The sequence below is a fragment of the Ostreococcus lucimarinus genome, chromosome 1 (genome assembly GCF_000092065.1).
Source record: "Ostreococcus lucimarinus CCE9901 chromosome 1, complete sequence".
Lineage (NCBI taxonomy): Eukaryota > Viridiplantae > Chlorophyta > Mamiellophyceae > Mamiellales > Bathycoccaceae > Ostreococcus > Ostreococcus sp. 'lucimarinus'.
Genome location: NC_009355.1, coordinates 586701 through 601158, shown reverse-complemented (window position 1 = coordinate 601158; position 14458 = coordinate 586701). Strand labels below are relative to the sequence as shown.

Below are 14458 nucleotides of genomic sequence, written 5' to 3'. Positions count from 1 at the left end.
AAAACAAAAACAATATAATTCAAATACAACTCAGCGCAGCTACTAAACGACGACAAAGGGCTTCGGTCAGCGCTCTCCACAAGACATCGCCACACACCTTACGAGGCGAGTGCACGCAGAGCACGAGGGCCGTCGTCAATTCGCTCGTAACATCAATATTCGCGTGCAGCAGTGCTAATCTGACGCAATGATACAAATCTCTCGTGTACTCAACACCATCAACGGGCAAAGCATACTTCTCGTAGGACGCCCTGATGAGACGTTTCAACGCCCACGTGAGCGAGCGTTCTGAACCATGCCGAATCGCGGCGTCGACGTCGTCCTGCACGCTTTCCAAAATTCGAGGCTTCGGAATTCGCGCGCTCGATGGCAGGGAAGTTGGAAGGGGTGATCCGAAAATGGTTACGCTTTGCGTCGCGATGACAAAAGTATCCACCGAAGCACTCGTTGCGATTTCTGCTTCCGACGCGACGTACTCAAAACGAACATCACATTTCTTCACCATGTGTGCGTGACGAGGTAGCCACCGTTGCTGTAAATCGTCGCGCACGAAGTCTTCGTCCAATCCGCGTTGACGAGTGATGACGATCAAGTCAACGTCAGAAATATTTTTGCGCGCAGTTCCATTTGCCACGGAACCACGACTATAAATCCCAATTAAATCTCCCTCTGCGATGTGTTCTTTGATCATCGTCGCGCACTCGATCGCCGCAGTGCGCCACTCAACATTTGTCGACCTTTCCCAACCACTCGAATCGATCGGCATCACTTCACCCGTGCGTGCGTTGCGTGGCAAAACTGTGCCGACGTCAGACTCCACGAGCCCGCTGGAGACGAGACGCGCAAGCGCATTGGGTCTGTCGCGATTATTCGCCCAGCGTTGAAATTTTCCTGCGATATCATCGCTGTACTTCATGCCGCGACTGTGCTTGAATCGCTGCGTAACCGATGCGGACACTCGATCGCCACAACTTTCAGTGTAGTGCGCCCAGCGCGGAGGGAAAATGAGCGCGTCTCCTGGCGCGATGATAGCCTCTCTAACAAGGGCTTTCGGCGCGAAGCGTCTTCCTCGTCGACGAAGAGGATGCCAATTTGGATACAAGTCAATCGCAGAAAGCGCGAATGGTTGATACAAAAGCATGCGCTTCGTTCCTTCGCCGACTTGGACCAACGTGCTCGTCGACGCGTCGAAATGCATCGGCGACACCGACCCGGCGAGCGCGAGCCACAGCCTGCGCTCCTGCGACTCCTCACCGAGCGCGCCGAACGCATCGCTCACTCCCCCGACGCATTCCAGCGTCATTTTCTCCGATATTTTTGACTGCACGTACGCCCCATCGCCGTGAAATCTCAAAACTTTAGCCGCCGCCGTCGCGAAATCCATCGTCGCCGTCGCGCTCGGCGCCGCGAACTTTCCCTCTCGCACCGCCTCGTGCGACTCCTCGCAGTACACGAACTCCCGTCCATCGTTCGTCTCCGGCGACGCTATCACGCGCACGTCGCACCGCCAATCGCCGTATTCTCGCACGAGCGTCTCCAGCGTCCACCGACCGCTCGCGCGCCACGCCTTCGCGCCGCCCCTGACCACCAGCGGTTCGCGCAACCGCGCGAGCGCTTCCCCGAGCGCGCGCGCGCCGACGTTCGCCGCGACGACGTCGCGTTCGTAATCAATCTCCGCGCACGCCGTCGGCGCCCCTCCCTCGAGGTCGATCGGCGGCGGCTTCAGCGTCGCGCGTCGCGCGTTCGGTCGCAGCGGTCGACCGAGCGCGACGGCGACGCGCGCGCGCGCGCCGGCCGCGCGCGCGCCGAGCGTCGGCGCCGACGTCGAGGGCGCCGACGTCGACGCCGTCGACGCCGTCGACGCCGCGCGCATCGCGGGCGCGCGCGTCGCGCGGTGCGGGACGCGACCGTCCCGGTCGACGCGACGGCGGGCGAGCGGCGACGCCAGAGCGCGACGCGCGTCGCCTCGCGACGCGCGATGGCGAGCGACGGACCGCCGGTGCGGCGGTTGTTCAGGGACGTCGCGCGCGACGTCCTGGACGCCGCCGAGGAGAAGCGCCGGGCGCGAGGGGAGCACGGGTCGTTTTGGGACGTGGCCAAGGAGCTGCGAAAGCGAGCGACGCACGCGCGCGCGAGGGCGCGAGAGCGCGGCGCGAGGAGCGCGCGCGCGGTGAAATCGCTGCCGGTGTTTTTCGATAAGGATGGACGCACGGGCGCGAGCGCGGTGTGGTGGAGGGACGCGTTCGCGGTGTCGGCGGCGCTCGACGGCGACGAAAGCAGAGCGGAGGAGGCGAGCGAGGCGAGCGACCTCGGACACGCCGCGCGAGCGACGTTGTTTTTCGCGCAGGACATGAGTCGGGAGTTGTTGCTTGATTTACACGTCGCGACGAGCTCGCTGAGCTTTTGGGAGGTGTTGAGAGATCGACCGAGCGGGCAGGCGCGGTTTTTGCTGTTCAACACGGGGCCGAGTAATTTCGTGGCGCTCGCGAGGGAAGGGACGTATCGTTTATGGTGTCACGCGCGCGCGGCGTTGAACGGGACGGACGCAAAGTTTGCGCTTCCGAGCGCGAGCGCGCGAGTGATCATCGATGGGCGAGTGAACGCGTTGAATGAGTTGCAGGTGAGCTTGGCCAGCGTCGTCGGCCGCGTGCATCATCACGCGGACACCGTCGCAAACGCGAGCGGGGAGAGTTCGTTGAGCGCGAGCATGGGCGGTGAGTCGAGAGAGATGACGCGGCAGGCGATCATCGAGGCCACGGATGGCTTATTAGAGTGTTTAGAACAAGTGAAAGAGTACGCGACGAAGTCGAGAGAAACCGTGGGAGACTTGGCAAAAGTGTCAAATTCGTCGCGGCTCGCGGCGAGAGACTCGCCAAAGTTGTTAAAGTCTCTGCATCGATTGAGTCACGGTAAGCGGTTGCGAGATATGATGCCCGATTTGCCCGAGCCCACACCACGGTCGAGTACGCGATCGAGTGGTGACTTTGATCGCGATCTGTCTCCGGGACCGACGCGTCCTTTGAGCCGCTTGCAGCGGTTGGCGAGCATGGACTTGAGCAAGCAGCCCGAAGACGCCGCGGTCGCGCATCGCTTCCGACAGCCTCTCGTCGTCAACGGTCGGCCACTTTCTCTGCCAAAGGTGAATGATACGATTTGGCAGGCGTTGAATCGCGTCGAGCAAGAGTGGTCGGAAGTTCGCGACTCATCGCACGATGCTTTGGAGGTTCACGCGAAGCCGTCGAAGCACGTCAGACGGTGGTTGCTGTACACGATTGGCAGCGCGACGTTTGTGATTTCGACGACGGTGATGATTCGTCACAGTCGCCTGTGTGGAAGCGATGATCTGGATAACACGTTACACGCGGCGAAGGCTGCATTCATCACGTTCCTGAAGATGCGCATTCTCGATCCCGTGAAAGAGTTGCGAGATGAGCTCAAGGCGGCGTTTGTCTCAGATCGCCCGGACGACGCGATAGAGAGATTGGAAGAAAGTAAGGCGTCTCTTGATCGCATGCTCGGTGAATACACGAAACAAGCGTCGAGACCGGGTTACTCTGAATCTCTCTATCGCGCATACAAGTCCGTGGGCGGCGGAAGCAAAGGTGAGGGCGAAGAAAAGGTCTTAGTCACCCCCGACCCGACGCGCCTCGTGACGGCTCGTGTCGAAGAAGAACTCAAGAGTCCGCTGACGAACATGCTCGCAGGAGATCTCATGCAACTGCTTCTCCTACAAACGCAAGTCATGAAAGTAGAGATGGAAGGTGCGTTGATGCAAATGGATCAACTCATGCGGGCGAACCGCCTTAACTTTTCCCTCATGGCTTGTTTTCCCGCGGCTCTCGGCATGTACACCACGGTGCTCGCGATGAAGGCGTCGCTCTCGCTCTCCGCTCATCGTCGTCGCTCGAAACATCGGGAAGAGATGCGCATGCTCCTTCACGAAGCCGAGCGCGCCTTAACCAGCTTAAAGATCGCTGAGCGTCGATCGGTGCAGCAAGGCATGTTAATTTACGCCTTGAATTCATTGTACCAGGCCATTCAACGTCATCAACATCTCTTTTCGCGAGACGAGTGGCGTTCGGTGCGCATCGACGTCTTGGAGCTCGCCGATCCGAGCATTCCCATCGACAACAAGCTCGTCACGGTAGCTCGATTATCGCGCACCAAGGCGCTCATTCCCGAGCCCCACCGCGTGGCCGGTAGACATTTGTAGTTGACTTTTGTACTTCGCTCGCCGCCGCGCGCTCTGGTTTGGATTACTCGCGCCAACGCCAACCATGCGTGAGGTCTCCGCACACGTCGTCGAGCGCGCCCGCGCGCCGTCTCGAAAGCGCCGACACGAACGCGCGATATGTTCGGCGTCATCGCGCGGCGCACCGCGCGCGGTCACGCGACCGCGTTGACGCGCGCGTCGGCGATTATCTCGCGTCATAATTCCACGAATGCGAACGGCGGTGGTGGTGGCGGTGGTGGGTTCGGCGCCGCGCTCGGCGTCGCCGCGCTCGTGGGAGGTGGCGTCGCGTTCGATCGCACGTACGGACCGCTCGTGAGGCCGGAGGAGACGTGGCAGCAGTGGTTTGATCGACGCGCGCAGTACTACCCGAACGAGTTCGGCAAGCTCAACTCCGGGTTCTCGCACGAGTACAAACAGGATGTGTTCTTTAGCTATGAACGACGATTGCGAGCGTTTTCACCGCCTGAAAAAGTTTTTGACTACTTCGCGAGCGTACATCAAGATGGGAGCACGTACATGACGCTGAGCGATCTCGTGCGATCGTTGTTACCGTTGCACCCGGCGGTGGGCAGCGGGGAGACGCGAGCGGGGAAATTGCACGGTGAAACGGATGGGAGCGCTGAGCTGGGGAAGAAGGTGAGCACAGAAGTGATGCGCAGTAAGTTATTCGAGCTTTTCGATACCGATAACAACGGGTTGTTTGATTTCGCGGAGTATTTATTCTTTATGACGCTGTTGAAGACGGATCGGAAGCAAGCGACGTCGACGTTTCACAGGTACGACGTCGATGGCTCCGGTGCTTTAGACGTTGAAGAGTTCACGGCGATGATGAAGGATATGCGCACGCAAGTCAAGCACGCAACTGGTATGCGTACGGGCTTGGACACGGGGGTCGCCAGAGTGGACGAAGTCGGCGAAGGCTTGTTGGATTATTTGTTTGGCCCGAAGCGCAACAAGAGATTAAAGTTGAAGCACTTTCACTCGTTTCTTCAAACTCTTCGCTGGGAAATGGATGACCTAGAATTCAAGCATTACGACTATCACAACGTGGGCTCCATTACCCCGCGAGACTTTGGATACGCCCTCGTCGCGGGCTCGAAGGTGGACCACCTCGCGACGTTTTTGCAAAAAGTCAAGGAACTTCCGGGGCGCGAGGCTAAGAATCGAGTCAGCCGCGCGGAGTTCCTAGCCTTTGCTCGCATTGCAAAACACGGTGATGGGGCGTTCCAGGCCGAGATGAAGGAAATCTCCGATTCCGGCGCGCCCATCACCAGAGAAAAGTTTAGAAAAATCGCCAAGCGCACCGCCGGCGTCAACCTCAGTCGCGAAGTCGCCAAAATCGTCTTCGACATTTTTGACGTCGATGGCGATGACTCGTTATCTTACGATGAGTTCTTCAACGCGATCATCACTTGGAAGTAGTACAGCACTCCGGAGTCGGCAACTTTGTAGCAACGCCTGCGCAACTTCGCCTCACATTCGCTCTCACGTCCCCCACTGACGATGCGTCGCGAGAAGCGTCCCGCGTTCGACGATGTCGACTCCGACGATGAGGACGCCATCGCGACGCACGAGCCCGGATCCACCGCCGAGCTCGTCGCCCGCGTCCTCGAGGAGGGCCAAAAAGCAAAGTCGAAATCCGACGTCCCGCGCGCGACCGTTTTACCGAGCGGCGGCGGCGATAGCGACGACGACGCACCGAAAGACGCGCGGGACGGTAAAAAAGTGGTGTCTTTCGCGGAAGATGACGACGAAGACGACGCCGCGATGGCGAGAAAGGCGAGCGGGGCGGCGAAGACGCGCGCGCTGTTGAGGTCTGAGTGGGCGGCGGGCGTGCGGGACGCCGACGACGTCGACGCGCGCGACGACGTGAAGGATGCCGAAGAGGCGCTCGTGGGAGACGATGAAGGGAAGGAATCGGAGTTCATGGCGTTCAATTTGGATAAAGAGCGACAGGAAGGGTACTTCGATGACGATGGGAATTACGTCGAATACGCCGAGGAACAGGACGAGGCGGATTTGTGGTTAGAAAAAGATGCAAAAGTTGACGAGAGATTAGCGAGCGGCGCGATCAAACGAAGCACGGCGGCGTTTGAAGAGGAAGAGGGGGCGACATCGATGAGCGAGCGCGAGGTGGCCGTGGTGCAGCGCGAAATAGCTGGATATTTGAACCCAGGGGAAACAGTGCTCGGCGCGCTCAAGCGTCTCGGCGGGAACGCGAAAAAAGGTGGCGGTGGACGCGGTGGTAATCAAGGCAAGCCCGCTAAAGTCATGAGTGATGAAGAAAAGAAAGTGTTTGATAAGCTGACGGAGCTTTCGAGCGCACTAATGGGTCAAGGGGAATACGAAGTGTACACGTTTCGTAAAGAGGCGTTCGAGCGCGCAGCAAACCTGTACGCGCCGACGACGACTTTGACGGAAGACACTGGTAAAGACATGTTCGCCGATAGCGACGACGATGAAGGTGTCGCACCCGAGCCTTCGTTGCCAGCAGCGAAGAAGGCAAAGGTGGAGCCGTCGAAGATTGAAGATCCGCCGCCCTCTAGCGGCTTAAACTTCGCTTCAATGAGCGTGAAAAACCTCAAGGCGTACATTCAAGCGCATGGTGGGAGCGTCGCGGGCAATATCGCAGAAAAGAGTGAGCTCATTTCTCGCGCGAAGTGTTGCAAGCCGGTCGTGGTTCCCGAGGGCTACGCGTGGAGAGCTGATGACGGCATGTACTATTGCCAAGCTTCAGATTTGTTTTACGATCATCATAAGCAACTCTTCACCGACAAACATAAATACTGGACGTATGATCAAGAGAATGGATTCGTGGAGTGGACAGCGTAGTAGTAGACAACGTTTCGACGCGTGCTCAATGAATAAATATTAGATATTTGGCCTCTACGCTAAAAAGATGGCTTTAGACGCGTCAAACGTAGCCCCGACTTGTTTATACAAATCCATGTTTTTGGCGTCGAAGGCTTTTTGTTCCTCCGTTGGATTCTCGGGATCGGCTGTTTCGTACACCTGGGCATTCAAGATGTACAGCGTGCTGTCCACGATGGACACCGAAGTGAAAATACGCTTATTCCCGTGCGTCGTGATCAATCGATACTCGTAGTCGTAAAACGTCGCCCCAGATTTTGCCCCCACGCGCTCCGTCTCACTCAACACGCTCACCCCGCCCGGTATGGTGCTTTCTTTCTTACTCTCCGCCTGCGCCAGTTTCTCTCCAATCTCACTCAAGCTCCCAAACTTACCGAGCGAATCAATCGTCACCGGCGAAACCGTGACGCCGATGTTGCTATACTTCGCCTCCGGGTTCTTAAACAACACCTCCGCCCCGGGCTTGCTCGCCACCGCCCAACTCGACGGGTATCCCAACTCAAACATTTTTTTCGAATCCACGTATCGCGTCAACCCGCGCTTTCCCTCCTCGCCCGCGTCCGCTCTCGCCTCGCCCGCGTCGTCCCTCGCCAACCCCGCCGCCGCGTTCGCGCTCGCCCCGACCGCGAGCGCGCGCAGCACCTCGCGCCGACCTCGCCGTCCATCGTCCGCGTCGTTCGCGCCGACCACCATCGCGCGCGCTTCCCCTCCGCGCGCCTTTCGTCCGCGCGTCGTCGTCGTCGTCGTCGTCGTCCGCGCGTCGTCCTCGCCGTCGCCGTCGCCGTCGCACCGCGCCGCGCGCGTCGTCCTCGCGCGCCGCGCGCGGCCTCGCGCCGTCGTCGCCGCGCGCGCCGTCGTCGCCGTCGTCGCCGCGCGCGCCGTCGCCGTCGTCGTCGTCATCCGCGCGTCGCGTCGCCGTCTGTCGTCACTGTCGCGCGTTCGATTCGATTGGCGTTCGACGATGCGCGCCGACGCCGACGACGACGACGACGACGCGCGCGGTGGCTTCATAAACCCCGAACCGATCGTCTACGCGCGCGCGCGCGACCGCGCGTCGGCGCGCGACGCGCGCGCGGCGCGAGAGGGCGACGAAACGACGCGCGACGCCGTCGACGCGCTCGAAATCTTTGACCACGTGCGGGACATCAACGACCCCGAGCACCCGTACTCGCTCGAACGGCTGAACGTCGTCGGCGCGAGCGCGATCGAGTGCGATGACGCGCGGAATCGGGTGCGGGTGGAGTTCACGCCGACGGTGCCGCACTGCTCGATGGCGACGCTCATCGGGCTGAGCATTCGCGTGAAGCTGCTGCGGACGCTGCCGAGGAGGTTCAAGGTGGACGTGGTGATCGCGCCGGGAACGCACGCGAGCGAGAGGGCGGTGAATAAACAGTTGAACGATAAGGAACGCGTGGCGGCGGCGCTGGAGAATGGGAATTTGCTGGAGAAGGTTGATTTGTGCCTGTCGGGAAAGACGGCGGTGTGACGACGACGGGTCGAACGCGCGCGGAGTCGCGGTTTTGTTGCAATAGCGAGCTAGTCTAAAATATAGGAATCATCGATGATCATCCAATATTCAGTCTAAACACGTCGTTGAAGATGAAGTAGCTGCCGGGGGCGAGCCCGGCGGCTTCGGTGGGCATGAGTTGAAAGCACTGGGAAAACTTTTGCGGCTGTTGTTCGCTGTCGATGAGCAAGTTCCCGCACACCATCACGACCACCCCACCGTTCGGCGATGGTTGCGTGTCCAACGTCACCACTTGGTGCTTCACCTGTTGAAACGGTAACGTTCGGAGTTTTTCGACAATCGCGGCGCTGCCCTTGAATTGTCCCGGGCGATCGACGCTGTGCTCAAAGTTTAGCATCGAGTACGTGTCGTTGTAAAGCGGGCCGAGCTGCGATCGGTCGGTGTCAAAGGTGTTATAGTAGTGTTCCGCGAAAGCCTGCGCGCGAGAGCCATCGCGAAGGCGTCAGTCGAGCGCGTACGGCGCGGTAATCTCTCTTGGCGATTAAAGTGCAATCATAATCGTCGACGTCGAGTAGCGCGCGCTGTCGCGCGATGCGCACCTTGCCCACTTGATCGAAGTTGGCGCAGATGTTTTGCATCGCATTCGCCATGGTTCGCGTCGCGTGAACTCGAAACTGGCGCGCGGGAAGTGACGCGGGTTCGAACGCACCGTGGAGCTTCCCCTCGGCGCGACGGGACGAGCGAGCGGCTCTAATGTAAAGTTACAACGCATTCGCGCGCGGACGCGACGAATGCGAAAAGCTAATGCTACAAATGACTTTTTTTCTAGTATGCGCTGAATGCGAGCGCGGTGCCGTTGGCGTAGGCGAATCCTACGTCCAACTCGCGCTGCCCGGCCGAACCCGTCACGGCGAAGGAGACGTCGTACGTTCGCATCGGATACAGCGATGGCACCACGCAATCGGCGTACGTGGAGTTGTAGACCATGGCCGCCACGAAGACGTTGCCAAAGACGCAATTCGCATAGCCAGTTTGCGAGGCGAATTGTGTACCAGTCACGGCGAAGATGGCGCCGCCTTGCGCCGACGACGCGACGGGGGAAACCGCCGTCACCGTGGGCGTCAGCAGAGTTTGCAAGCCGAACACGTTCGCTGCAAGAGCTATAGTACCCTTTCCCGGTGACAACGAAAGTTCGATCGGCTCGGTACCGTAGAAGTCACCGTATCGACCGATTCCCAAATCTTTCTGATCGCGGTAGATGGTGTTGCTGCTGAGCCCCGTCTCGCACTTCAACAGCCCCGACGAGACGAAGACGGCTTCGATTATCGTTGAAGAATCCTTGTACGCACAGTATATGAGCATCGCGCCAGGTCCGGAGTATAAATCTCTACCCATAATGTCCACGATCGATCCACCGTTAGCGTCGACGAATCTCGGTAAAACCATGCTCGCGTGCACGGGCTCAAGAATCTCGATCTGATGCGCAAAACTTGGTCCGACCGAGGCGACGCCCAAAGTGATGGCGACGAAGCCTGGAGAGAGCGACCTGGGAACGGTGCACACGCTGGATGAGTACGCCACTGGATCTATAGAAACGCCGAAATAACACAGCGTAGAAACTGATGAGGCGCTTGAGGGTAAGAAATACGGTCGAATAACGACTCCGCCGGCGGTTGCCGAAGGCAGCCACGCGTCGACGACGTCGCCGAGCGAGTAGCTCCCCGATCGAGTCACAGGTTCGTACCAAGCCTTGAGCGACGTCCTTGGGGATCCAGATGATACACCGTTGCTCGTAATAGTAAGTGAATACCATTCTTCCGCCGCAGTGATAGGCGCCTCGCATACCACGAGCGCAGACGATATGATGTTCGCTACCCTCGTCGTGACGACGCCCGCATCCGTGGTGAAGGTACAATTTGCGACGCCATACGTACCATGGCCGTATCCTTGACTTGTACCAGACCAACTTCCGCCTGGTGTCGCAACGAGTGCGTGAGCGGTGCTAACCCACTTCAGAGGCTCCCAGACTGGCGGAGATATCGCTCTCTCGATGATAGTGATCGTTTCCACTATCTTTGGAGTTCCTGGAAGAGTTACAATCGAGTCGACGTACGTACTCGCAATCGTAGCGGCGGTGATGTTACCGAGCAAAAGAGAGTGTTCCCCGAGAGGACCCACCAGTCGCACGTCCACAGTTGTTCCTCTAGCTATCGATGTAGAAACACAGCTCAAGTCGCCGTAAGGTTTGCGTCTCGCCGCCACGCTGACGGTGCCAAACAAGCACCTCCAGTCGTAGAAGGAGTTGCGCTGTTTTGTGAGAGATCCTGTCGCAGCGTACAAGTCCACCACGACTCCACCATCGGTAAACGAGCTGTCTCCGCTATGATCTTCATACGCTGACGTTGTGATGCCGGCATCGAAATCAGTAACGTACGTGTAGACGCCATATCCAGCCACTTGATGGGATAAATCACCAACACGCAACGTCTTCGACGCAGTCGTGGTCGACGGCGGACTCTCACATCGAGCGAACGCAGAAGACACGGCGATGCCACTCGACGTTGTTGAGCCAAAGACGCAAGATACTGTGGTTGGTCCGCTATTTGCGAAGAATGTGGTGTCTAGATCGTATTTTTCCCAATCAGACGCCACGGCGCCAGCTCTGAGAAATGAACCGGATAACGAGACGACGGTTCCACCAGACGAGACGCCTTCTGGCGGGACGACAGCTCGAACTTGTGGAGATGCGGTTTGTAAGTAAACAAATCTGGTGTCACTCGACATGCCATTCCGTGAGTCATGGAACTCTACGATAGTAAATCCAGCGTATGCCACCACCGGTGACTGGCAGGACACGGCATTTATCTTCGTACCCAGGATGGTGCTGTCCGAGCCTGAAAGCTGTGATCGAGTATCACTCGAAGCTACAGTGGTTGCGACTGTGAAGGTCTCACCCCATCGACACTTTTGATACGTTGTTACCGTATTTACGGTACTCAGCGACGAAAAGTCGACACCATCCAACGTCACCGTGACGTCTCCGTCGAGCCAGCCACGCGGCGGCGAGATACTTCTCACCGTTGCTCTAAACGCGACGCCGTAAGTACCCATGGAATCAATCGTTGCCGAGGCGATGCCGTTTGCGGCGTCGAAAGTAGCACCATACAAAGTGATAGCATCTTGCATTGTGCTGTCTGAAGCCTTGAAAAGGACTATATTTTCGTTACCTTCTTGCGACGGCACTCCAGTTTTGTCATACTTTAGCGAAAGCGCAGCAGAGACGGCTAGCTGGTATCCAGTGGGCGTGAGTGCCATGACGTACGTTGACACGCCAAGAATATTAGTGTTCGACGTGTACCATAAAGAATTCTTTATCGAGGTCGACGATGCGACTTGTGTAAACGTCGATGTAATGGTGGCTAGCGCCGGAACCGAACCTTCGACGAAGGTCACGCTTGACGTACCGTCATCGCCAACGAGTACACCACCAGCATATCCCACCACACCGTTCGCGCCGATATTCAGTGAAAACGTGAACGGGAACGAGACTGTGATACGTTCTGAGTCTGTTGTGGTTGAAAATCCGTATGAATCGGTTCTGAGTGAACTATCAGTGCCGAGCCAAGTGCGAAGGTTCGTGTAAGAACCAGAGTCATATTGTTGAATTGCCCCCGAAACATCTCCGTACGATTCAAACTCGTACACGCCGGGAGTTACCGACATATCCAAAACAAATTGATCCGTAGCGTTGTCCAATGAGATCCCATCGACCGAAGCGACTTGGTCCGAGGTGCCTACGATGGAGCCAAAATCGTACCACGACTCTGCCGACGCGCTGGCGTTGAGAACGACGCGCATGGTGCTCGCAAAGGTACATGCATTCACTTCGTCCGAGGCCAAAGCATACTGATCATACGATGGATACGATGGGTCGATGCACCCTGGCCCAATGACCCGAGCTCGCTGCACACTCTGGTCGCTGGCTTGACTCGACGTGTAGGTCCAGTATGTGATCAACGTCGCTCCCAAGCCCGACTGGCCGGACACGGTGGTTAACGAAGCATTCAGTGCACCGTAAAAAGTTGCAATGTACACCGCTCCTGGATATGCCATGAAGTCGAAATCTATCGATTGTTCGTAATGAGCTTCCCCACTTCCGCTTTCGAAAGAGTCTGAGATGTAAAATCCTGGTCCTTCGAATTCGTAAACAGCATGATCTATGACGCCGTACGCTCCGACGGTGAAGCGAAGTTGTACCCCACTCACGCACGAACCGTCATCACTCGTGGCGAACGGATTATAATTAGGCGCCGAAGCGTCCGTGCATCCCGGTCCACGAATCCGAAAGGTGCGTGCCAAGCTGTTATCCACCGTCGCGCCCGTGTACCCGAAGTACAAATAACTCGCATCCTTGACCGTGGCTTGCATGGCGCCTTCGAATTTCACAAAGTATTCAACCGATGGATAAGCGCACATGACGAGCTCGTGTATCTCGCCAAAATACGTCAAAACACCCGAGAAGTGCGTAGTCTCATTGTACGGAGGTCCGTTGACAGAATACGAGCCGTACTCCTCTATCACCAAATCATGACTTTGTTCCGTCTTCTCGATATCCGCCACCGATTGCATCGTGAACGTGATCTGTACCGGTGCCTCTAAACTGACTTTTCTAATTGCGTGATTGTCTTGGTCGACAACCACGTATGTTGAACCGCTGACGTATGAAATGGACACCGGCTTGTTTAGCAACGCCGCGCTTCCCACGGTACTGTCTCGGAAACCAGAGGTTCCGGTGTAGCTTCCGGCCACCGTCACCACCGTCGCAGCATTCGATGCTGTTGCATCCGTGAGAATTATTTTACGAATCTGATGCGTTCCCCGATCCGTGACTAATAGAACACCGCTGCTGAGGCTGGAATCGAGGTTATACGCGATCCCCGCCGGGTAGTTGAAGCGTGCTGGGGTGGAAAGTATACCGTCAGAATCGAGTACCGCACCGCTTGCAGAAATCGTCCCATCGCCCAGTACTGTCGTTACCGCTCCGGTGGATAAGTCGATCGCCCTAACGGCGTGGTTTCCGGTGTCTGCTACGTATAATATGCGATTCGCGCCATCCAGCGCCAAGCCTTCAGGAGCGTTGAAGCGTGCGCTCGAGGGAGTGACGTTGTCGACGAGTCCCGACGTCCCTTGACTGCCCGCGTACGTTGACACCGTCCCAGACCCGTACGCTATCTTGGACACATGATTCTGCGACGATCCTAGAAAATAAATCGCCCCGTCGCTCTCGTCGAATACCATCGCCGTCGGTGCAAATGCCAGTCCCGTGATCAACGTGCTCACGTCATCCCCCGACACTCGCCTGATGGCGTTATTACCGCTATCCACCACCAGCACATCTCCCGCCGCGTAATACGAGCTCGACTGCGACACGAGCACGACGCTCGCCGGCTGTTTAAACAACGCCTGCGTCTCGCCTTTCTCCGCGCACGCCTTCGCCTTTCCGTCCGTCGACCCCGCCGTGCCCGCCGTCGATCCCGCATACATCACCATCTCACTCTTCGCTATATTGATGGTTTTCACCGCGTTATTCCCACTCTCTGTGACGTAGCACACCGTCGCGTTGCACGCCGCGCCGGCGGGCGCGCGCAGAAAACTCTTTTCAAACCGTCCGTCACGCATTCCTTCGACGCCCGCGCCGACGATCGTGCCGACGACGCCGTTATCGTGACATCCGAGCACATCGAACGTCGCGGTGACGACCGCGCCGGCGAGGGCGGCGCAGAGCGCGACGAGCGCGCATCGCACGGCTCGTGCGCGGCGCTTGAAACGGAAATGCCGCGCCCGTGGAGACATTTACGTCGACGTTTGTGACGCTCTAACACGCC

General features: G+C 58.0%; 7 protein-coding genes across 7 annotated transcripts; 4 read left to right on the top strand and 3 right to left on the bottom strand.

The window, feature by feature from the left end:
* Positions 1-19: 19 nt before the first annotated feature.
* Positions 20-1873, bottom strand: OSTLU_92148 (predicted protein; the record flags this gene model as incomplete). Its single annotated transcript, XM_001415509.1, has 1 exon — positions 20-1873. The coding sequence occupies one exon, from the start codon at positions 1871-1873 to the stop codon at positions 20-22; it is 1854 nt and encodes a 617-aa protein (XP_001415546.1).
* Positions 1874-1978: 105 nt separating this feature from the next.
* OSTLU_86166 (predicted protein) lies at positions 1979-4213 on the top strand (the record flags this gene model as incomplete). Its single annotated transcript, XM_001415836.1, has 1 exon — positions 1979-4213. One exon carries the CDS (start codon positions 1979-1981, stop codon positions 4211-4213), a length of 2235 nt encoding a protein of 744 aa, XP_001415873.1.
* Positions 4214-4885: 672 nt separating this feature from the next.
* OSTLU_39780 (predicted protein) lies at positions 4886-5656 on the top strand (the record flags this gene model as incomplete). The annotated part of the gene is made up of 1 exon (XM_001415835.1): positions 4886-5656. The coding sequence occupies one exon, from the start codon at positions 4886-4888 to the stop codon at positions 5654-5656; it is 771 nt and encodes a 256-aa protein (XP_001415872.1).
* Positions 5657-6001: 345 nt separating this feature from the next.
* OSTLU_28962 (predicted protein) lies at positions 6002-7091 on the top strand (the record flags this gene model as incomplete). The annotated part of the gene is made up of 1 exon (XM_001415834.1): positions 6002-7091. The coding sequence occupies one exon, from the start codon at positions 6002-6004 to the stop codon at positions 7064-7066; it is 1065 nt and encodes a 354-aa protein (XP_001415871.1). The 3' UTR covers positions 7067-7091.
* A 1014-nt stretch (positions 7092-8105) lies between these two features.
* OSTLU_8524 (predicted protein) lies at positions 8106-8582 on the top strand (the record flags this gene model as incomplete). The annotated part of the gene is made up of 1 exon (XM_001415833.1): positions 8106-8582. A coding segment is annotated over one exon (477 nt), but the record flags the coding sequence as incomplete, so codon positions are not given.
* An 88-nt stretch (positions 8583-8670) lies between these two features.
* Positions 8671-9054, bottom strand: OSTLU_40307 (predicted protein; the record flags this gene model as incomplete). Its single annotated transcript, XM_001415508.1, has 1 exon — positions 8671-9054. A coding segment is annotated over one exon (384 nt), but the record flags the coding sequence as incomplete, so codon positions are not given.
* Positions 9055-9398: 344 nt separating this feature from the next.
* On the bottom strand, positions 9399-14426 carry OSTLU_13808 (predicted protein; the record flags this gene model as incomplete). The annotated part of the gene is made up of 1 exon (XM_001415507.1): positions 9399-14426. The coding sequence occupies one exon, from the start codon at positions 14424-14426 to the stop codon at positions 9399-9401; it is 5028 nt and encodes a 1675-aa protein (XP_001415544.1).
* Between the last annotated feature and the right edge of the window lie 32 nt (positions 14427-14458).